Source organism: Salvelinus fontinalis, chromosome 36 (genome assembly GCF_029448725.1).
Source record: "Salvelinus fontinalis isolate EN_2023a chromosome 36, ASM2944872v1, whole genome shotgun sequence".
Lineage (NCBI taxonomy): Eukaryota > Metazoa > Chordata > Actinopteri > Salmoniformes > Salmonidae > Salvelinus > Salvelinus fontinalis.
Window position 1 is genome coordinate 2,992,409 of NC_074700.1, and position 23,513 is coordinate 3,015,921.

General features: G+C 41.5%; 1 protein-coding gene across 6 annotated transcripts in view; it reads right to left on the minus strand.

The window, feature by feature from the left end:
* Positions 1-766: 766 nt before the first annotated feature.
* pcdh7b (protocadherin 7b) overlaps positions 767-23,513 on the minus strand; it is a 213,459-nt gene continuing 190,712 nt past the window's right edge. For 2 of the 6 annotated variants that reach the window (XM_055900395.1, XM_055900394.1), the window contains exons 3-4: positions 6,374-6,392; positions 5,117-5,207 (exon numbers count right to left, since the gene is read on the minus strand). In XM_055900395.1, coding sequence (XP_055756370.1) covers positions 6,376-6,392 — 17 coding nt within the window. In that variant the 3' untranslated portion in view covers positions 5,117-5,207; positions 6,374-6,375. Of the gene's footprint in view, positions 5,208-6,373; positions 6,393-23,513 lie in introns of all 6 variants that reach the window. The other 4 variants (XM_055900391.1, XM_055900392.1, XM_055900393.1 and 1 more) reach the window with 3 other exon arrangements.

Here is a 23,513-nt window from a genome sequence, read left to right on the forward strand (position 1 = left end):
CTATCAGTAATCACACTGAGCATAAACCCCACAGATCATATATAACACAGCTACAATGCAAACACTTTTTTATCACACCACTCTCTGATGTTGGAAAGCAACATTGTGAGAGTTGAGAGAGAAAAAGTTTTCCAAATGATTGAACTTTGGAGATGTAACTTTACGGAGCATTGTAGTTTTCTATTAAGACACCATTGGTGCTGGGGTGGGTGCTAATCAGAGCGTAGGGAACTGAGCGGAATGGATCCTTAATTACCTGGCCTGTGGTCGCCTCATACATCACCCAGACATATGGGCCAGATAGCACGCGCGCCACACACACAAACACAGACACACACAGACACACACAGACACACACACACACACACACACACACACACACACACACACACACACACACACACACACACACACACACACACACACACACACACACACACACACACACACACACACACACACACACACACACACACACACACACACACACAGACAGACACACACACACAGATGGGCACACATTGGCAGACACAGACCAACAGACAGACACACACAAAAACACGCTCAGACACACAAATACAAAGGTCAGTGTTTCACTCTATTATAACATTAAACTTTTCCCTTGAGGTTATGTATGCATTTTTGATGGGCTAGCAGTGCACTTGTACATATGTATACAGTATATAACAAAAAATATACTACTAATAATAATAATGGCTTGTATGAAACCACACTAATTCAAACCAGTAAAAAAGTTTCTACCATATAGTTTTACCATGTTATATTTTAATTTCTGCACAGACGAAAATGACAAGCAATTTATTTACAGAAACCTGTACAAAAGCAAATTACATTATGTAAAAGATTTCATAAATAGAAGTGGGCTTGCGTTCAATACATTTTGCCATGTTCAGCTAAGCTGCGTGCATAGTGAATCATAATAAACGATGATAAACGGTTTCCTCAATTTCCATATCAACATCCAAGTCGCAGGACAAATAGTTTATGGTTAATATCACAAATCTCAACACAGACTGTGAATGCTGAACAACCAATAGAAGAGAGAGCTGACTAAACAGACACCTCAGGTAGAAAAAATATACTTTTTTTAATATATATTTTTTTAAACCAAACTTGACAGTCATCTGTGGATTACCAGGTCAAGGAAAGAACAATTGATTTTCTCCCTGTTTCTTTTCTATCAGATAATATTGTACAATCAGAAGTAAGCACAAGTAGCATATTGAATGTTTGAGTAAAGAGTTAATCAAAAAAGCTCATATATAACTCCCTCTATATCACTTTCTCAGTCTTTCTAGAAACAGACATGCAATTTCCTTTATGTTAAAACAAAACGAGAACCTACTACTCAACTTCTCTATTGTTTACAATACTGTGTTGAAATGTTGTAATGTACGTGTTGTAAATGTGTTTGTGAGTGTGTATTAGGGCTTGCTGTACATCCTGAGGTGTGTATTCGGTCAGCATCTCACCCTCGCGACTTTTCTCAACCTCCATATTAGCATTTCTAGGCTTCCTCGCATCCTGAACAGTCAAATGTCTCCAAGTTTTTCTTCTGCCAGCCCAATGTGTTCAATCCGGAAGAGTGTTTCATGCACATAAGGTTCTCGCACTGAACATGTACATCAGCAGAACACCATAGGATAATAATTGTTCGAATATATTGTCATTATTACTAATATTAAGCAGTACAAAAAGTTGTAATTTGGTTAATGAAACCACACTATGCTAGGAATGGATATTCATACCTTGAACATTCCACATAAAGACCACATCAAGACCACTCTGTGTCAATGTACCACACTGTATCTACTGTATCAGGCTTACCGACATTTGACTGGTCACATCCCGAGAAGCCAGAAGGTCATTGGATTTTTCCTCTATCGTATAAGAATCTTCAGGAGTTATTTCAAATTTGACATAAATACCATCCTCACTACTTTTAGAAAGCAACTCAGCATAATTGATTTTGTACCATTCCAAACCAACATTGAATCATACCAATTGGTATAAAAAGGCACAATTGCATAATTTTGAATTCACTCTATAGTTTAGTTTTTTTTTACATTTTTCTTTTTTACAGAAGCACTCTAAATATACAAATTGTCAACAGAAAATATGACAAAAAAAGAAAATACACAAATATGATTATTTCCAAGGTTCTGACTGTTATTGTATATCACATAGAACAAAAAAGAGAGAGAGAAAAAGGGGGGGATGGAAATGCAATGCCAGTACAAAGTTGCAAATCGTCTCACTGTACTATGTAAGTCAGACATTACAGGTGAGCAACCTTGAACTGAATGTATGTTAAAACTGTAGGGTTTGTTCACTGGAATGGGGAAAGTTCTGGAAATTTGTCTGACAGGAATGAAAAAAAAAAACAATCAAAGAAATATGATGGAAAGTTAAAGAAATATGCTAAATAAACATACATTTCTTCCTCCTCAAACTGATATGCTAAGTCATACTACATGGCTAATGTCAGTTTAGGTATAACAAAAGCAAGCAACAAGATGGACATCCATGTTCACAGGGTAAGGATTTTTTTGTATTTTCCTTTCCTTTTTTTTCTCCTTCTGAGTAAGTAAATTCCCTTTAAACATGCAATAAAAAGTACATATGCATGTATACAGTTTATAAGCATAGGAACACTTCTTCGAACGACAAGTAGTACTTACAGATTGGTGGACTGCCAAAAAGCAGTCTGTTTTGAACCAAGGGGTTAGCTAACATACAAAAGGGTTTCCATTGCATCTGATATTTATCTGATATTCTTTTGCTCGGTTATGGTGGCATGACCTTGTGCCTACTCACCAGTGAAAAAGACCACTTGCGATGGGTAAGGAGGAACAATGTCTTCATATTGTGTGTGTTTCTGTGTATATGTGGTTGTCCAAAATAGTTTGCCTACATGCCTACCCGTTTGCCTACATGTCGCACCCTTGCTCAATTCAACATATGCTCTCACTATACACTTACACATATGCATGTATTTAAAGCAACTTGTAGTAGTATTGTAGTTTCTCCCATGTACCTTCATGCCAGTTTCTTGTTTCCTATGCATTGGTTTCTCTCGCATACTAACTTGTAAGATGCTGAACTGGTGTCTTTTTCCCCAGTTTATGACTGTACATCAATAGGTATTTTCGATTGTAATTCATTGAGATGATTCTTGCTTAAAGATGTCTGTGCCATATGGAAATGTACTTCCACCATTAGTGACATCTCCATTTATGGGTAGTTGGACCTTGTTAGAGTACTATGCTTATCATTATGTGATAGAGAGTGTGGTCATGTCAGCGTTGTGTACAAAATGGTATTTATTGCTCATTCTAGCACACACCTGAACACAAAATAATGTTAACGGAAAAACTTCACCACATAGCTTTCCTCGACCAGCTCAACCTACCCTATCATGCATACTTTTACATACCCAGCATTTTTCTCAACGAACTCACCTCAAATCTACCATGACATGTTAGCTCTGTGTTGATTTGTGTGAATTTGTGTCTGCTTGTCTGTGTGGGAAACGTTCATCTGAATAGGAAGCAATATTTGCACAACCACGTACAAACATATTACGGACCTCAAGCAAAGACCGGCAACCAGTTCAGATTGGTCATGGTTCTAGATAGAAACTTGCATCTCCAATGTATTTTTTGTCTTCAACTTTCAGGCCATCCGAAGATAGAGAAAGAGAGATAGAGAAGGGGAAAGTGAGCTTTAAAGCATTGGTCTGAATCGATGTATATGTCCAATGTTCACTTCTATAGGTGTCTATGAAAGAGGCAAAGAGAGTATTATATGCACACTGGTAAATAAGCATACTTCGACATCATTTCATCATTCACCCTGTGGGTCAGGGACTACTGTGGCTTGGATATTGCCAACCACATTGACTCCATTTAGTCCATTTTGCTAATTATATTCTCCTATGAATGAGGCGATACACACAGTCTCATCCACAGGACAGAAAGTTAAAGCTTAGTCTTTCCCAAATGTTAACGATGATGCCATGCTAGTAGCCTCCGCAGTCTGTTGTTGATTGGTTGTGTCTTGGTCTCTTTTTGAATGAGAAAGCAACATTGAATCATAAACTGTTGAAATGCAGAATCCAGAGTGAGTAGCACAAGGGGGTCATGACACGTGATGTGATATATGACACATTACTGTATGTAGGCTATATGACGCTTGCATGAGGGTGGGTCCCCAAAAGGCATGACATCGGTCCTTTGTCACATGTCTCATTGTCACACTCAAACTAGTTCACAAGTACAGTTATAGAAAAAGAGCGGAAAATAAAGAAAGATCCTCTTTTGTACAGTACAGTCTTTAAGAGGTGGGGTCAGGGAGAGATAATGCATGCGCGTTTTATGGAAATGAGTTGGTCAGGCAGCAGTAATGTTCCCATTGGCCGGCCAGCAGCAGTTGCCCAATGTCTCGCTTTGAGTCCCACCAATAGCCCCACCCTCTTCTTCCTCTTGCAGGGTATGGTCAGAATCTGAATTCTAAATGGGATTATGTTTGTATCCACGTAGCTCTTAGCATTGTTTCATGTTGTTGTCTTGGAGAAGGGTTATCCTTGGACCTTTCCTGCTCAGCCAAGGTCCATTTGGTACAGTAAAAAGTGTCTTTAGTTGTTGTCGTTGTGGTAACCTACTATATTGTTGATGTTTATGTACCATGGCGCTACTTCCCCCGCCACCCTCACAGATAGACCTCCCGGCGAGTGAGCGTGCCGCAGGGTGAGGGCTTGTACTCCCCGGTGGGGGCCAGAGGGATCTCCTCAATGGGGTGACCTACCACCCCCTCTTCAACCCCCGGCGGGCTAAAACTGGGCGAGCCGAAGCCCTCGTAGGAGGACGAGGAGGAGGCTGTCTTCTTGTTGAGCAGGTTGCGGTTGCGGTCATTGCCCAGCATCACGTGGGAGGAGGGGTCTCCATTGGACATGGTGGCCAGGGCTTCCTGGCTGCCAGGATGCTGCTGCTGCTGCTCGGGAGGGCTGCTGCCGCTGCCACCGCCAGTCATGAAGGTGGAAAGCTTTGGTTGTTGGGTTGTGGTTGTCTTGGGCCGGCGCTCAGGCGATGTGCGCACAGGCATCCAGCAGGAGTCAGAGTGGCCGTACTCATCGCATTCCCGGGTGCACTTGCCTGTCATGGCTACGTCGGGCAAGGTCCGGGTGTCTGAAGGGAAGGAGAAGAGAGAAGGGTCATTAGTGAAAGTGTTCCGTTTCGCCGAAGTGGGACATAGCTAGATATTATTAATAGAGATGCTAAATCTTAAAAGTTGTTGTTAGGTTATGGTATGGGGCACATTACATTTGTTAACAGAAAGTGTATGTTTCTGCCATTAGATGCGTTAGTCTGTACATCTCGACGTTGAAAATTGGATGACAAGAAAAATACATCTAATTAGGTTCGGTTGCCATGGTTTCCGGTGACTATGCTTCTTTCAATTGTATCGTTGGCAAATGTATTTAGATTTCATTGATACAATTGCTTGTGCTTTCATGCAATACACACACCACATGAACAAAACAAACAAAATCGAAGTTAAAAAATGAACACTGCACCGCAGGACGACAACATCTCAAACTGAAAACCGTGAGTCATAGCTGAAATAATGTCATGCTTCAAAATGTGGAGCGGGTGCAAATTGTGTTTCTCCTAAACCAGTGTCTAATGATGTGCAATACTATCTACGCTGTATGTCGGCGTATGCTGCTGTACTGTATGTAGACATGTGTGAGTTTGTTAAAGAGAGTGTGATAACATCCTCTATATAAGCCAATTTCTTATTTAGAGATAGACAGAGGAACAGTCTGATCTAGGTAGCCTGCTAGTCAATCACATCTAATACTACGGGCCTTAATCATTTACCAGACAGATGAAGGAAAATAAGATTAACTACAGTACATGTTATTTGTTCTGAAAGATACATTGTATTAATTGAACGCAGCACTAAAACCATCACTGCAACTAGTGTACAATGAATATCACCAATAGAGCTACTATTATGCCACAACTGCTACCGGTACTATGAATTTTTAGTATTGTTACTTACTGATTTCTTTGCATGAAAACAGATCAATAAATTAACAGGCGAGTGACAGAAACGATATATCTTATGCGACAGAGCAATCTACCTCACAAGCTCAGTTCTAAGTTAAAAGCTAGATGTTCAAAGCTGCCAGTGCCAGTGTTACAGTAAATAGATGCCATGTTAGATGTGGTCTGCCAATGACCAGAAAGATGTGAGGTATGAAAAAAAAACAAGCAAGAGGGGGTGAAGTGCAGACCTCGAAAGCATGCTGCCCCGCCCTTAAAATGTTATTTTAACCATGGCTTACTTTTAATGCTCTTTTTCTCCTGTAAAGGAAGAATAAAATATAAATCACTGGTTGTGCTTGGCATTGTAGGCACTTTCAAAATAGACCGTATGAGACATTCCCCACTACATTGAATGAGACTACAATTCAATATAAAACAAGGCATCAATGAAACTAATCAAAGATATGTGCAGAAACATGTATAGTGTGAATCGAGACTTATATAGATAGAGATATAAACAAAATGATCGAGAGAAGAGAGGGAGAAAGAATGAAAGCAATATAGTTCTGTTGATTGGAATGTTTGATCCCCATAATGAATTGCTTGTCTGGTTTAAAGGAATCTTATCAAATCTGCATCTTGTATCAAATACATCATTCCTCTGTTTCTGTGAATCCCTTGCCTTTTCACCACTGAAATGCATGTCAATACAAAAAATTGCTTGTAGCCATGGATCGTAACAAATCCATATGCAGTCAGTGCTAAGGTAGTAGCTACAGTACCTGCAGACCTAGACAAGACATTTAGTGGATTTTCCATGTTATTTGTGAACCATAGAAAAATATTAATTACAGCAAAAAATACACTAAACAAAGAGAATGGAGTCATAGCAACCACTGTTGATTGCTAACATGCCAGACATTAATGGTGAAACGGTAACTACAGCTGTAGAATGGATGGAAAATGGCAAAAAATAAGAAAGAAAGGTATATATCTCCTTTCTCCCCAGAGGGACGCTTGATGTTTGAGCATTCAGGTAGATAAAACCAGAGATCACGTATCGGTCTGAGCAAAGAGATGCCTTTGCTTGGGAAGAATTGCCCTGATTGGCTCTTCCACCCAGTCGGGCCTACAATTGAGCCATCAACGTTTTAGTCCTGTGCTGCTACCCACACCCCGGCCCTCTCGCTCCCGAGTGTCGGAGCTCGTCTGATCGCCCTACTCACCCTCTCGCCCCAATCATACTCCCAGCACCTCGGAGAGAAAGGAGAGGAGGGAAGAGGAGGCCCTCTCACTTCGCTAAGGTCTCGCGGGTATACTGTCCAGCCTACAGCTATCACCTCCACTGCCCTCAGTGAGAGATAGGCCTCCGCTTTCTACTGAGAACTGCAACAGCATATATCATATCATGCCACCTATAGTGATGTTTCTCACAGGGAAAACATCTAGGTAAACCACTCGTTTTAACAGCTGAGCTGCTAATGCTGATGCTATTATGTTCACCAACCTTTCCAACACACTTTTTGTTTTTGACTGACATACAGAAACTATTATAAAAATACAAGATGTGATGACTCTAAGCTATGCATGCTATGTTACTTTCTCACATATTTCTCCTATTGTATTACAAGTTGGTCACAAGCAGGAACAATAAAAAACAAACCATTGCAATCTCTGTACAAGCGTGCATTGAACGTTTTTGATCAGAAACCATCCCCTGGGCACAAACTGGTTGAATCAACATTCTTTCAATGTAATTTGTCAACGTATAGTGATGTGGAAAATAGATTGGGTTTCTAAAAAGCTATCAATGTTAACTGTTGTTTTGAGGGTGACTTTTCACCCACGGGATTATGTCATCATGGTGTTAGCAGTTCATGTTACTATTCAATAACACAGACCCCAAAGCAAATCAGGGGGAGGAAAAAAGGTTTATTCAAAGAGAACAAATCATGCGGGGAGGTAGATGGTAGATGTTCATTCTCCCCTGTCCTCAGTGATTCTCTTCCGTGATTCTCTCCACAGAACAAAGGGACAGGATGTAGTTTATAACCCAGCCCTAGCCTGTGGTTGACCAATTAGAATTCCTTGCAATAAAACTGGGCCAATGGCCAAATAACAAGTATGCTATTTCAGGTTCAAGGTATAAACAATTTTAGACCAATGAGAACTTGCCATGTAGCTATGAGTCCCGGACTGAAATTCCTCCCATGTCTCTGACCCATTGATCATTAATATCCTATTACAGAAAAAACACTATTTCCATTGATCGTTAGTACTCTATAGACTTTTAGTCCTCTTGACCTTTAGTACTCTATTGACCTCTCGTCCTCTGCGTCGTGTATTTATCTTGGGAATATTCTTACACTTCCCTCTAGACCATTTTAAAAATAAATATTCTTAAAATGTATTTTTAGAAAAAAATAAAATAAATAAGAAATAGATTTCAAACAAAGTTATAGAAAATAAGTATTAACAGGTGTAATGATGATGTCCCTTAAGATTTCTACCACACCCTGTATTAGAAGGAAACTAACACACAAAAAATGATTGTCCACAAGAAAATCATATTCAATCGTCCTATTGGCAAGGTAATCATTCACCAAGTCCTTTAAACGTGACCAGCTTTTCCACACTGGTATCAGTCCCACATAGATAACTATTAGATATTATGTTCAGGCAGTCTGCCGGTAGTGAGGAACTCTTCTTCCGTTCCACTGGTTGATAAGGACTTCTGTAATGAACACTTCACCAGTGATCTTGTATCGTTTCAGGTACAGTCCTTGGATCAAGGAATATTGCTGCAGCTTCAGGCGGTAGATTCTCATAACCTGTAACGAAGGATACAAAAAAGTGAAAGTAACATGTCCTGGTTTCAAGAGAAATTGATTTCCCTAATATGATGACTGCGGTGTACAACATAGAAGCTTATTAGGTTCTGATCATCGTACTATGCTTCTTCACCCGAGACTGGCCCCCAATTGGTAAGTAAGTTCTTTATATATTAATAAGTTCTTTATTCTCCAGGCTCCGCTTTGTCATCGACATGGACAACCTTGCAATGAGTGACATGTATCCATCATGATTTCCCCTGGACTTTTACAGCTGACCTCGTTATGAGCAAAACTTGATAAGGACCTACCCATTTTGGCCCTAATGTCTCTGTTACATATCACCCACTGTCCTGGTACTACGTCATGTCCCCCCCTTGGGAGTTATTCCCCACGCCTATTTTACCTCTCTGTTTATGACTTCGCCATGTGCTTTCATTTTCAAAATTGTAACTTGACCAGGTAACTGGAAAGCATTCAGTAGAGCCATCGCCTCTGGTCCATTCTTCACAGGAGCACCCGGTGATGTCATGAATCCTCTATTTTTCCATATTTTCCCAAAATCATGGCTAACACCAAGAACATACCTTGAGTCTGTGTAGATGTCAGCTGTTTTCCTTCAGTCAAAGCCACCAATTCCGACACCTGTGCGGATGTTCGTGCCAGTAACGTCCCTGTCACGATCACATTGTCCATTGTAGTAACTGCCCAGCCTGCCTTCCTCACACCCTCCTCCACAATGCTTGAACCGTCTGTGTATAACATAAAGTCAGCGTTTTCCAACGGATGACTCTTAGTAAACGCATCAGAGAGCTGATCCAAAACCAACTCACAACAGTCGTGTTCAAGTAATGTGGTATCTGGAGGACGCATCAGAGTAGCTGGATTACATGGTGTGTCACGCTGTATGATGATGTTAGGAGCCTCCAACACCGTCGACCATTTGTTCCAACGAGCAGCTGTGACCTGTGCAGCTCGATTCATTGTCAAAAGAGTATGAACAGCATGTCGGCAGAATGTGTCTTTTCAACTATGCTCACGTCCCGTAGATCTTTAAATACTACTTTTGCTAACGAGATATTGTTTTGTGCAAGGTGGGGCAACACCTGTCAAGCACACTGGTTCCATATCCAAAGTTCCACACTCATTTTTCTTCGTAGTCCAAATAGGATGGTTCTGAACTGTAGATCCCTGCAGTTGTCTGATTTGCCACGTCACCTTTCCTTCAGAGATGTTCAGTGTAGAGTCAAGTTGCATAATAACATCAAGGCCTAAAATAGGTTGTTCAAATGAGCCTATCCACACCCCTGCATCAATCTTCATTGGATCAATAGAAATTGATAAGGGTTTGGTCTGTTTCATATCTGCCCCCCCCCCCCCCACTCCTGTTGCTCTCATCTTCTTGCCCGTGTACTGAGGACATATATGTTTTGCATAAGATATGGCCAATACAGTGCTTTCAGCACCCGTGTCTACAAAAAAAATCTACTGCAAAGTTGTTAACCATGATGTTCACATATATTCCATCTGATTTCAGATGTACACCAGCTGAGATGGAACATATGAGGGGGTCTATTAAGTTTCCCTCCACGGTATCCAGCAAACTCTGATGCTGAGCCGGAGAGAGCTTCTTACATTTCTGCATCAGCATTGTGTTGTTGGGGCTTTTGTCTTGATACCATGTTCCCTTAGACGGACCCTGCTTCTCCTGGCCGTTCCTCATAAGAATACGTTTTCTTTTCCGACATTCTCATTGCCAGTGACCAGAAATCCTGCAATAATGACATGTATTAGGTTTCTCTCCTGCGGAACGAATAATGTTGTTGGTTTCACTCGGAACCTGCACAACTCTGATGACAGCCGGTTTGTTATGTTGATTGATGTCTCTGTCCAGTCATGACAACCTGTCGATGATATCGCCATAGTTTTGTCTTCTCCCAGTCTGTAGTTGTGGAAACAAAAGTTTTTTGCAAATCATCATGTATGGAGTGCATCAGCTGATGTGTGATTGCCACATTTTTGGAGGAATTGAGTGTATCTTCATCTTTCATGTCGGGTAACCCACTGTGTTTAACCACTTCTGCTCTAAACCTTTCTTCAAATTCAACAAACGGTTCTTTCGGTTTTTTAACACTTTCGGTGCTTGCATTGGTCAGACCCTGAAGAAAAACACGTATGGCTCGAAATCCATCGGCCACATCTTGCTCTTCACCACCCACAACTCTATAAACCTCTTCGTCAAGTACACCGTGTTCACGGTTGTTCAAAACAAAGGCTAATAACCGTAACCCATCATAAGGATGTAGATTGTAGAGTTTCTTATCAGACTTCAAATGGTCCCATGTTCTCATACCCACTTCTCGTGGATATTTCATTCATCCAACTGTTTTGGTGATGCTGATTTATGTGTGATTACTGTCACTGGAGGTTTGTATTTATTACCTTTTACAACCTGTGTTCTGGTTGGCCTAAGACATCGTTCATCATCGCTGTCAGAATCTATTGACTCAAAGCCAGGCAGTGCTGACCAGATGCTTGAAACCCGATCATCCTTGCACAACTCAGCCTGAGGGTAGATTGAGGGAACAAAGAGTCCACATGTTGGAGCCAAGTCTTTTTTTTTTTACAACCCTTGCCTGTAATTGTTGAATTTCTCCTTTCAGGGTTTTTATCTGTTCACCAAGAGCTCTCAAACTATCTACAGTATATCTCTCTGCAATGTCCTGTCATGATTCTCCAGAATAAATTTCTCATCCTGTTTTCTTACTTCGGCTAAAACAGTTAAAGACCATCGCGTCTTTGTCAAGGAGTTATACAAAAAGCTTGGGGAAAAATACAGAGAATGTCTATCAGACAGATTCCATATTCCATCTTTGTCAACAATGATAATATTTCTTAATTATCTCGTGCCTACAATTCTCTAATTTGAAATGTAAAATATTTGTCATGCTCACTTCCAGAGGAGCTGTCTCGCCCTTTTCCAGAGTGGTTTTCTCACTTAATGGCATTACATTAACTTCTAAAGTTGTATAATATATATCTCTATGTTTATATTTTTATTTAACCCCTATAAATATATATATATATATATATATATATATATATATATATATATATATATATATATATATATATATATATATATATATATATCAAACCTCTTATATTATAGAACACAAATTGTTTCTGTAGGGCCTGATTACCCATAAAACCTGTGTTCACTTCAAAAGCTTGTTGAAGGCTTACATTACCCACACGTATAAAAATGACTACTCAACTAGCAACTCACTTCTATGCAACAAGAAGGTTTCACAAAAAGGACTCTAACCTTTTAATAGAGGACTTGGACCCCTATAATAAAGATTTAACAAACAGAACAAAGGAATTGAAACTTTTACATCACAGATACATATCACTCATTGCATGCACTACTTTAAACCTGATTTGGTTCTTTTAAATTAGATCGGTTTAGACTCACCCAGCAATATGTTAGCAGTCAATCAGGAGATTAAGAGATGAATCCCATGGTGAGTTGCACTCAGCCCTCTCTCTTTCTTTTCCCTGGATCAACACACAGTTGATGAGTTTTTCCTTGTTATTGTTCAAGACCAATTCATCCGGGTCACAGCACCAAGTGTTATCAGTTGATGATACTCTTCAATAACACAGACCCCAAAGCAAATCAGGGGGAGGAAAATAGGTTTATTCAAAGAGAACAAATCCTGGATGGAGGTAGATGGTAGATGTTCATTCTCCCCTGTCCTCAGTGATTCTCTTCTGTGATTCTCTCCACAGAACAAAGGGACAGGATGTAGTTTATAAGCCCTAGCCTGTGGTTGACCAATTAGAATTCCTTGCAATAAAACTGGGCCAATGGCCAAATAACAAGTATTCTATTTCAGGTTCAATGTATACACAATTTTAGACAAATGAGAACTTGCCATGTAGCTATGAGTCCCGGACTGAAATTCCTCCCATGTCTCTGACCCATTGATCATTATTCTCTTATTACAGAAAAAACACTATTTCCATTGATCGTTAGTACTCTATTGACTTTTAGTCCTCTGCGTCGTGTATTTATCGTGGGAATATTCTTACAATGGTAACCAATTTTCAACATAGACAAACCTTTTATGAAATATACTGAATTTGTACCGCTGAAGCAGTGTCAGATCTTCAATGGTATATCCACTATCAGAAAACAACAACATTTGGCTTGGCAGGACCTCCAACAGGAGAGTTGATCTATCTACAGCTTTCCATTTGGTTTCCCATCCATGGTTTTAACCAAGCCAAACATGTGCCATTATGAAAATGATTATTGAGAGATATCTTAATACTTAAATACAGTGCAAAAGTTTACAGTTTTTATACATCTTTGCCAATTGAAAATGAAAAACAAACATTTCTCATTTACTTGAGGATTCACTCCCCTTCGTCAATACATGTTAGAATCACCTTTAGCAGCAATTATAGTTAAGTCTCTCTGTATGTCTCTAAGAACTTTGCACACCTGGATTGTACAATATAGGCAAATTATTCTTCAAACTCTGTCAAGTTGGTTGTTGATCATTTGTAGACAGCCATTTTCAAGTCTTGCCATAGATTTTTAAGACGATTTAAGTTAAAACTGTAACTAGGCCACATTCGATGTCATCTTGGTAAGCAACTCCAGTTTATATTTGGCCTTGTGTTTTAGGTTATTTTCCTTCTGAAAGGTGAATTCATCTCCTAGTATCTGGTGGAAAGCAGACTGAAGCAGGTTTTTCTCTAGGATTTTGTCTGTGCTTAGTTCCATTCCATTTATTTGTTATCCTTAAAAACTCCTCAGTCCTTAAGGATTACAGAAATACCCATAACATGATGCAGCCACCACTATGATTGGAAATATAGAGAGTGGTACTCAGTAATGTGTTGTATTGGATTTACCCCAAACATAACACTTTGTATTCAGGACAAAAAGTGAATTGCTTTGCCACATGTTTTGCAGTATTTCTTTAGTGCCTTGTTGCCAACAGGATGCATGTTTTGGAATATTTTCATTCTGTACAGGCTTCCTTTTTTCACTCTGTCAATTAGGTTAGTATTGTGGAGTAACTGTAATGTTGTTGATCCATCCTCAGTTTTCTCCTATCGCAGACATTAATCTCAGTAACTGTTTTAAAGTCACCATTAGCCTCATGGTGAAATCCCTGAGCAGTTTCCTTCCTCTCTGGCAACTGAGTTAGGAAGGATGTCTGTATCGTTGTAGTGATTGGCTGTATAGATGCACCATCCAAAGTGTATTTAATAAATTCACCATTCTCAAAGGGATATTCATTGTCTTTTTTTATCCATCTACCAATAGGTGCCCTTCTTTGAGGCAATGTAAAACCTCCCTGGCCTTTGTGGTTGAATCTGTGTTTGAAATTCACTGTTAGACTGAGGGACCTTACAGATAATTGTATGTGTGGGGTACAGTGATTCCATGCACCTTATTATGTGACTAGGACATTTTTACTCCTGAACTTATTTAGGTTTGCCATAACCAAAGGTTTAAATACATATTGGCTCAAGACATTTCAGCTTTAATTTTTTATTAATTTGTAAGATAATTTTAAAACATAATTCCACTTTGACATTATGGGGTATTCTGTGTAGTTCAGTGACACAACATCTTAATTTAAACTATTATAAATGCAGGCTGTAATACAACTAAATCTGGAAAAAGTCAAGGGGTGTGAATACTTTCGGAAAGTACTGTTCAGTGTTTTCTATTGATTTCAAAGGGTAGGTTTAATTGAGCAAATGAAAAGTAACCATATTGAATAAGTCATATCATCAATTACACTATTTAGGCCTATATAGCATTTGAGAAGTCATCAACAGCTATCGTTTTAAATTCAACCCAGAGTTCAACTAAAAACAGACAATACATATAGGCCTAGGGTCTCAAGCTTTGGTTGAAAATGTATCTTCAAGTTAAAGGGTAACTCTCAACCCCAAATGTTACCTTTGCCCAATCCCTTTACACAAAATAAATGCATGCAGGTGAGAAGTGATGGGCGGGGGGGATTTTTCATTTTGGGATGGGTAAGAGTAGTCGTATCTGATCCCAACACTTTCTCACTAAAGCATACAGTACTTACCAGAAGTCCACTGGCACGCATTGTGATAAAACCAGTCATAGCAGTTAGGAAAAAATAGGACTTCACATGACCAAGCTGCTTTTTAAATGTTTACATGGACTTGCTCAAGTGACCACTTTACTATCTATAGGGTCACATCCCAGGGGAGCGGTGAATGGAAACTGTAGAATTCAAGTGTGTAGAACAGCTTTCGACCCAATTCGCATTGTCTGTAAAAGACAATGCGAATTGGTTCCAGTGGTGCACTGTAAAAGACAATGCACCACTGGAACCAGCCTCCAGGAAACTTAACATGTGTGGCTAGTGCCATTGCTTTTACACAAAAGGTGAAAAAGTGGTTAAAAGAACGGTAGGTTTGTAGACCCTTATGAACCGTTTTTGTAGCTTCTTATTTTTTTACTATTTGTTTTTACAACCCATAGGTCCAATAGCAATGTGTCCGATGATTATTATGTGCAATGTCATGACTTCTGTGTGGAATCTTATCTGTATGTCTTGACCTTAGTTTTTATTATTACTTTGTCATTTTATTTTATAAACGTATGATGTTTGTATGTTGTCTGTTCATATATAATGTTTTTCTTGATTGTATGTTCACTAACCAGCAGAACAGACCCGCTTGTTTACAGCTGCACTAGGGTCAGACAGCATCCCAGTGTGTATTAAGACAACACGGAGCCTACGCGAAATATGGCTCAGAAAGCATACCTCAATCCAGGGATGATAAATGCTCAGAATTGTCCCGGAGTACAACGCATTTCTCAACCCTGGATTGAGGTATGTTTTCCGGGCCATATTTCGCGCCTGCCTGGGGACTGCAGACGGAAATTAGCTGTTGGCTAAATCATTTATTAGCTGTTATTAGCTGTTGGCTAAATCATTTCTTCGACGAGCGTCGGAGCCGGTGTAGTTCGATTCAATCAAAGTGTCAATACAGGACTAAGATTGAATCATACTAACCCGGCTCCCATGCTCGTCGGATGTAGCAGAGCTTGCAAACTATTAGACTACAAAGGGAAGCACAACCGCATGCTGCCCAGTGACACAAGCCTACCAGACGAGCTAAATTACTTCAATGCTTGCGTCAAGGCAAGTAACAATGAAACATGCATGAGAGCATCAGCTGTTCCGGACGACTATGTGATTACGCTCTCCGTAGCCGATGTGAGTAAGACCTTTAAACAGGTCAACATTCACAGAGCCGCAGGGCCAGACGGATTACCAGGACGTGTGCTCCGAGCATGCGCTGACCAACTGGCATGTGTCTTCACAGACATGTTCAACCTGTCCCTGACTGAGTCTGTAAAACAAACATGTTTCAAGCTGACCACCATAGTCCCTTTGCCCAAGAATATTAAGGTAACCTGCCGAAATGACTACAGACCCATGACACTCATGTCTGTAGCCATGAAGTGCTTTGAAACGCTGGTCATGGCTCACATCAACACCATTATCCCAGAAACTCTAGACTCACTCCAAATTGCATACCGCCCCAACAGATCCACAGATTATGCAATCTCTATTGCACTCAACACTGCCCTTTCCCACCTTGACAAAAGGAACACCTATGTCAGAATGCTATTCATTGACTACAGCTCTGCGTCAACACCATAGCGCCCTCAAAGCTCATCACTAAGCTAAGGACCCTGGGACTAAACACATCCCTCTGCAATTGGATATTGGACTTGATGACGGGCCGCCCCCAGGTGGTAAAGGTAGGTAACAACACATCCGCCACGCTGATCCTTAATACAGGGCCCCCTCAGGGGTGCGTGCTCAGTCCCCTCCTGTACTCCCTGTTCACTTATGACTGCATGGCCAGGCATGACTCCAACACATCATCAAGTTCGCCGATGACACAACAGTGGTAGGCCTGATCACAGACAACGATGAGAGCCTAGAGGGAGGAGGTCAGAGAATGGCCGTTTGGTACCAGGACAACAACCTCTCCCTCAGCATGATCAAGACAAAGGAGATGATTGTGGACTACAGGAAAAGGAGGACCGAGCATGCCCCCATTCTCATCGATGAGGGTAGTGGAGCAGGTTGAGACTTCTAGTTCCTTGGTGTCCACCTCACCAACAAACTGTCATGGTCCAAACACACTAAAACAGTCGTGATGAGGGCACGACAAAGCCTTTTTCCCCTCAGCAGACTGAAAAGATTTGGCATGGGTTCTCAGATCCTCAAAAGGTTATACAGCTGCACCATCAAGAGCATCCTGACTGGTTGCATCACTGCCTGGTATGGCAACAGCTCGGACTCCGACCGCAAGGCACTGCAGAGAGTAGTACGTACGGCCCAGTACATCACTAGGGCCAAGCTTCCTGCCATCTCTATACCAGGCGGTGTCAGAGGAAGGCCCTACAAATTGTCAAAGACTCCATCCACCCTAGGCATAGACTGTTCTCTCTGCTAACACACGGCAAGAGGTACCAGAGCTCCAAGTCTAGTTCCAAAAGGATTCTTAACAGCTTCTACCCCCAAGCCATAAGACTCCTGAACAGCTGATCAAAGACCTACCCAGACCCCTCTTTTACGCTGCTGCTACTCTCTGTTTATTATCTATGCATAGTGACTTTCACACTACCTACACTATTACCTAAATTACCTCGACTAACCGGTGACCCCGCACATTGACTCTGTACCGGTACCCCCTGTATATATAGACTCGCTATGGTTATTTTACTGCTGCTGTTAAATTAATTGTTACTTTTGTTTTATCTATGTTTTACTTAACACTTGTTTTTCTTAAAAATGCATTGTTGGTTAAGTGCTTATAAGTAAGCATTTCACTGTAAGGTCTACCTACACCTGTGCATGTGACAAATAAAATTGTATTTTATTTGATGAGACGGATGTTTTGTTGTTCATTGTCCCTGTTCAAATCAACATAATAATACTAATTCTGTATACTGTAATATAATAATGTGCAAATATGGATATTTCATGAAGAAAGAGAGTTAATATAGTTTATGGTGAAGTGCTCTTGGTAAGAGTAGAGAGAAGCTGATTATTCCATAGCAGCACGTTCTATTGGCTCCAGAGCCCAGCTAAATAGGAAGAGGTTTCACAGTGTGATAATGAATTAGGCCAGAAGATCAAAGGCAGACAGAGAAAGCTTCTCTATGTTGTGCAGGACACTTTTTCCTCTCTCTCCTTGCTCCACCATGTTGAAAGCCCCTACTTCCCTAGGGCTGTCCATTGACATGCCTGTATTAATAACCACATAAATCATACTAGTCGTCGGAACCAATACCGTCAAATAAGCACTTACATTTACATTTACATTTAAGTCATTTAGCAGACGCTCTTATCCAGAGCGACTTACAAATTGGTGCATTCACCTTATGACATCCAGTGGAACAGCCACTTTACAATAGTGCATCTAGATCTTTTAAGGGGGGGGGGGGGGGGGGGGGCAGAAGGATTGCTTTATCCTAGGTATTCCTTGAAGAGGTGGGGTTTCAGGTGTCTCCGGAAGGTGGTGATTGACTCCGCTGTCCTGGCATCGTGAGGGAGTTTGTTCCACCATTGGGGTGCCAGAGCAGCGAACAGTTTTGACTGGGCTGAGCGGGAACTGTACTTCCTCAGTGGTAGGGAGGCGAGCAGGCCAGAGGTGGATGAACGCAGTGCCCTTGTTTGGGTGTAGGGCCTGATCAGAGCCTGAAGGTACTGAGGTGCCGTTCCCCTCACAGCTCCGTAGGCAAGCACCATGGTCTTGTAGCGGATGCGAGCTTCAACTGGAAGCCAGTGGAGAGAGCGGAGGAGCGGGGTGACGTGAGAGAACTTGGGAAGGTTGAACACCAGCCGGGCTGCGGCGTTCTGGATGAGTTGTAGGGGTTTAATGGCACAGGCAGGGAGCCCAGCCAACAGCGAGTTGCAGTAATCCAGACGGGAGATGACAAGTGCCTGGATTAGGACCTGCGCCGCTTCCTGTGTGAGGCAGGGTCGTACTCTGCGGATGTTGTATAGCATGAACCTACAGGAACGGGCCACCGCCTTGATGTTGGTGGAGAACGACAGGGTGTTGTCCAGGATCACGCCAAGGTTCTTAGCGCTCTGGGAGGAGGACACAATGGAGTTGAACACTTAAAACAAGGCTCTGTGACCAAAAGGTATAAAGAGTCATAATACGGATTTTTTATTTCACTGTCTTTTGTCTTATTAGCAACAAAATTCCAGAGGATGTGAGCGTGCTATATTTGGTGTGCCCCTCCCAGTCACACACACAGACACAAAAAAAAGTATAATTGGATTTTTCATTTAAAGTTTATATTTTTTATTTAAGAACACATTTACCGGTTTGTGTTACATCTTGTTAATGATCACATTGTACTAGTGAGCATTTTATTTTTTAGACAAAGGTCATTGAAAGGGTAAGGTTCCTACTGTGTTAGTCTGAGTAAATGAGTCAGACTTATGACTCGGAATTATAGAGATGAATCGTGACAGCTTACTCAGGAGGAAGGCCATATTGTTGGGCACAGGGACAAAACTATGGTAATGTATGACTCAAAAATGCTAATTAATGTGTACTCACAAATATGAACTCAGGAAAACACCCAATTCAGGAAAAAAATGTCTATAAGAAGGAAGTACAAAATTGTTAAGAACCTACATTCATTAAGTATACAATACAAATACCTAAGAGTGGGCCGGATCTTTGTCCTTTCACCAGCACTCCTCAAGCCCACTCCCATAATAACAAAACAAGTGGATCATTCTCAACTGTCAAAGCATTTGCCACATCCTTAGAGCTTCAAAGCCCCATACCAAGGCCGATCCAAGGTTTCTTCCACAGGGCAGAAGACTACCACTGTGATATAGAGAACATACCAGACCAGGGTGAGCCCGGAAACAGTGGCTGTGCCTGCCATGCGCCCAGCTAGCTAACCACTGTCACTCTAACCCAAGGGGCTTTCAGCCAATTGGGTCTGTACATAATGCCTACTGTCTCCAGCCCGCAGCCCCTTTCAATGGACTCAAAAGAGGCTTCCACTTCGTAGGTATAGACTGGTGGACAGGTGGCTGAGAGGGCAGCTGAGAAGGGAAAAGATGTCTCTCCTCCTTTCTTTGAGTTAATTACACATGGACAAAAGTCAATGCTGCCACCGTGAACTACCCGCTGTTACAACGCTGGTGGGAAGATATTTCTGCTTCTTTTCTGTGTGTGTGTGTGTGAGTATGCGTGCGTGCATGCATGCACGTGTGTGTCTTAAAGCTCGACTGCTGAAAGTGGGCCAGTGGCTGCACTGAGCCAGGCTTTACTTTGCTGGCTTTCCTCAATGCCTGTATCAGCTGACAGGCTAAAGTACTGTGGGCTTATTCAAAAAGGCCTTTCCTGCAGAGGCACAATAGCTACTAGATATGGGGTCTTACTGTGGACTACTCACTGAGATGTTGCAGAGTATGAAGTTGACGGATATATGGTGTGTGGTTGTGTGTCTACGCCAGTATGTGTGTGTGTTTACATCAACACAGCATGTCTGTTTTTACACCATCTCTCTCTCTCCCCCTCGCCTCCCTCCCTCCCTCTCCCCTATCAAAATTCAAATCACAGTAGATAGGGGTCAGTGTGGTTGGGAAAGGGAGGGAGGGAGAGAGCACGAGAAAGAGAGAGAGAGAGTGAGCTGGGGGTTGGTGGTGAGTCATGACACAGCAGATATAGGCTAGATAGTAGGCTGACCATGGACCTATTCTGCCTCAAGGACACACACTGTTACACAGAGTGATTAGTGGAGGGAGAGGGTTGATCTGAGGGATACCTGCCTGAATGCAGTGGGCTAATAAGGATTGCTAGATGGCAGGGGAGATGTAGATAGATAGAGAAATATACATACTGTACATATGCACACATTCAAGCACACACTCTCTCTCACACACACACACACACACACACACACACACACACACACACACACACACACACACACACACACACACACACACACACACACACACACACACACACACACACACACACACACACACACACACACACACACACACACACACACACACACACACGTGTTCTTTGCCCTAAAGACCATGGTGTTATTCATCTTAGGCTAGTGGTATGTCTCTCCCTACAATGGACACATCTTTCTTCTACAAAATTCAATCTGAAACCCGTGTCACATTTCCCTAGTTAAGCGTCTAAAAAAACTCACTCCTAAAATGTAATTAACAGTCAAAAGTCTTGAGGCCTTTCGCATGCTTTAGATTTACCGAAATAAAACTGTTATTGCTGAGAAGACGGATAATTGTTTATCCGTCTGTATGTATTCTCACTGCCGACAAAGCAATAATACAATATTTAAAACATCTTGGCTGGATCACGAGACAGTGGCTCTGAGTGCAGCCGAGATTGGCTTTTAAATGAGTATGTGATCCCTTCATAACTTCATCAAAGCCCTCTGATAGGATATATCTATTTACTCCAAAGACCAATCAGAGGGAGGTGACAGCGTACAATGCCAGGTGTCATAAGGATTACTTCAAACCAGCTGTCAAAAATTCTCAGGCCTTTATGATAAAAAGAGGAACGGATATGGAGGGAAAAGAAGAGGGAGAGAGAGAGAGAGAGAGACAGACAGACAGAGATTAAGCTGGAAGGAATAGTGGGAGTAGAAAGTAATAGAAAGAGAGCTATCATTCACTATACAGTCATTCTGTCGTCTTCTCCCATTCTCTCCACTAATAGGTTTCATCTAATTAGGTGAAACCCAGCCTGGGTATGAGAACTAATTACTGGCCAGGGATCTACTGCCTCACAGGCTGAGTTTTACTGGGAGCAATCTGCCACTTGGGCGGCCCCTGCAGCATAACCCTACGCCTGAGAGATAGCCTCGCCATCAAACAACTCTAATAGTGCTATGATTAAAGGTGGTGCAAAACATGGGCATGGTAGAGAGAGAGGAGGGAGGAAGGGGGAAGGAAAGGGAATAAAGAGAAATGGAGAGAAAATTGGTAGAGGTACATTGAGAAAAAGAGAGAGGCAAAGGGAGGTGTTGAACTATTAAACACTTGACGGGGAATACAGACGTAACAACATCCACACGGAAAAAGGGGATATTTGTCTTTCTCTGCTTAGCTGTTTGCCAGACAATTAAGGAGGGATGAAACATGAGAGAGATCTGTGGGAAGAAAATGAAAGGGAGGCCTGGATAGTCCTGACCTTTTGAAGATGAGAGACGCAGTGGGTTACGTTCGCAACAGCAGTAATTGTTGGTATTAACACACACCGCGCGCGCTGTCAGAGGTGTTTGAGTGCCACTGCGTGACACGGAGGATAGTACAGTCCTACAAATCACCTTTAAATCCCTAGCTCAAACACTGACACTCTGCAGCCACTTCAGTCTGGATTCTACAAAGCTACTGGCAACTGGTTGGATTCCAACATGGTGGTCAGCTCCTTGACCTTTATTGGTTTAGCATAAAATATCCAACTGCCGTGGCACTTTGTGGCACTCTTCCTAGAATACACTGATGAATATCTAAATGGAAAATAAATTGTGATTTCTGAAAAGTCTGAAAGGATGATGAAGGCATTATTCTGCAACCCAATGATGGGTCTGTACTAAATACTTATAGCTCATGTATTTGTCATTTCCATTGGGTATTGGATCATGTCTTAGGCTAATGTACAGAAGCAATAGACCAGCTCCGGCAGTGCTTCATTTATGCCTTCATGGCTGTTTTCCGCTCTTCTCTTTCAACACGTTGGCAATAATGAGTATCTGGCATAATGAGTGTACTGCGGGACTACTCCAGAGGTGATTTATTGAAGAGAGATTAACTAGCATAATTTCAGTCTAGTGACGATCTCACAGTCAATTACCAAATCGGACTCTCTATTTCTTACGCTACTCTCTCTCTCTGTCTCCTCTTTTCTCTACCCAATCAGTTAGCTAGTCAGGTTGGAAAACGAAGACCCATAAATTCAGAGGTGACCCTCCTCCTCCTCATGCTCCTCCATTCATATATATATATATATTACATATATACTTGCCAAAAATCATGCATTCATTGCGCACGTACACACACACAAATGCCATACGCTAACTAAGCACATCATTAGCATTAGCAGCTAATCTCCTACACCGCAGGTGGATATGGTGTAAAGGCATATACTGTATAACTGCCTAGGGCTGTTGTGGAGACACCGGCGGTCACGAGTCATGAAGGCAGTCAAATTCCACATTACCGTTTAGTCACAGTAATTAGGCTCTGATGCTGCTGCCGGTCATTAGCAGCTTACCAAACTTGCTAACTGCCTGGTGCTCAGCATCCATCGAATCAATCTGATATCAATGCAAATGCATTCAAAAATCTAATCAAAAACTTCATGAGAGCCAATGAGCTCATGTTGCGCAACATTTCTATAGGCTATGCAATTGCGGGAGAAAACAGAGTGATGGCCGCTAATAAAAAGACGAGGATCCCATCAGCTTTCTATAGGCTAGGCCGACTATATT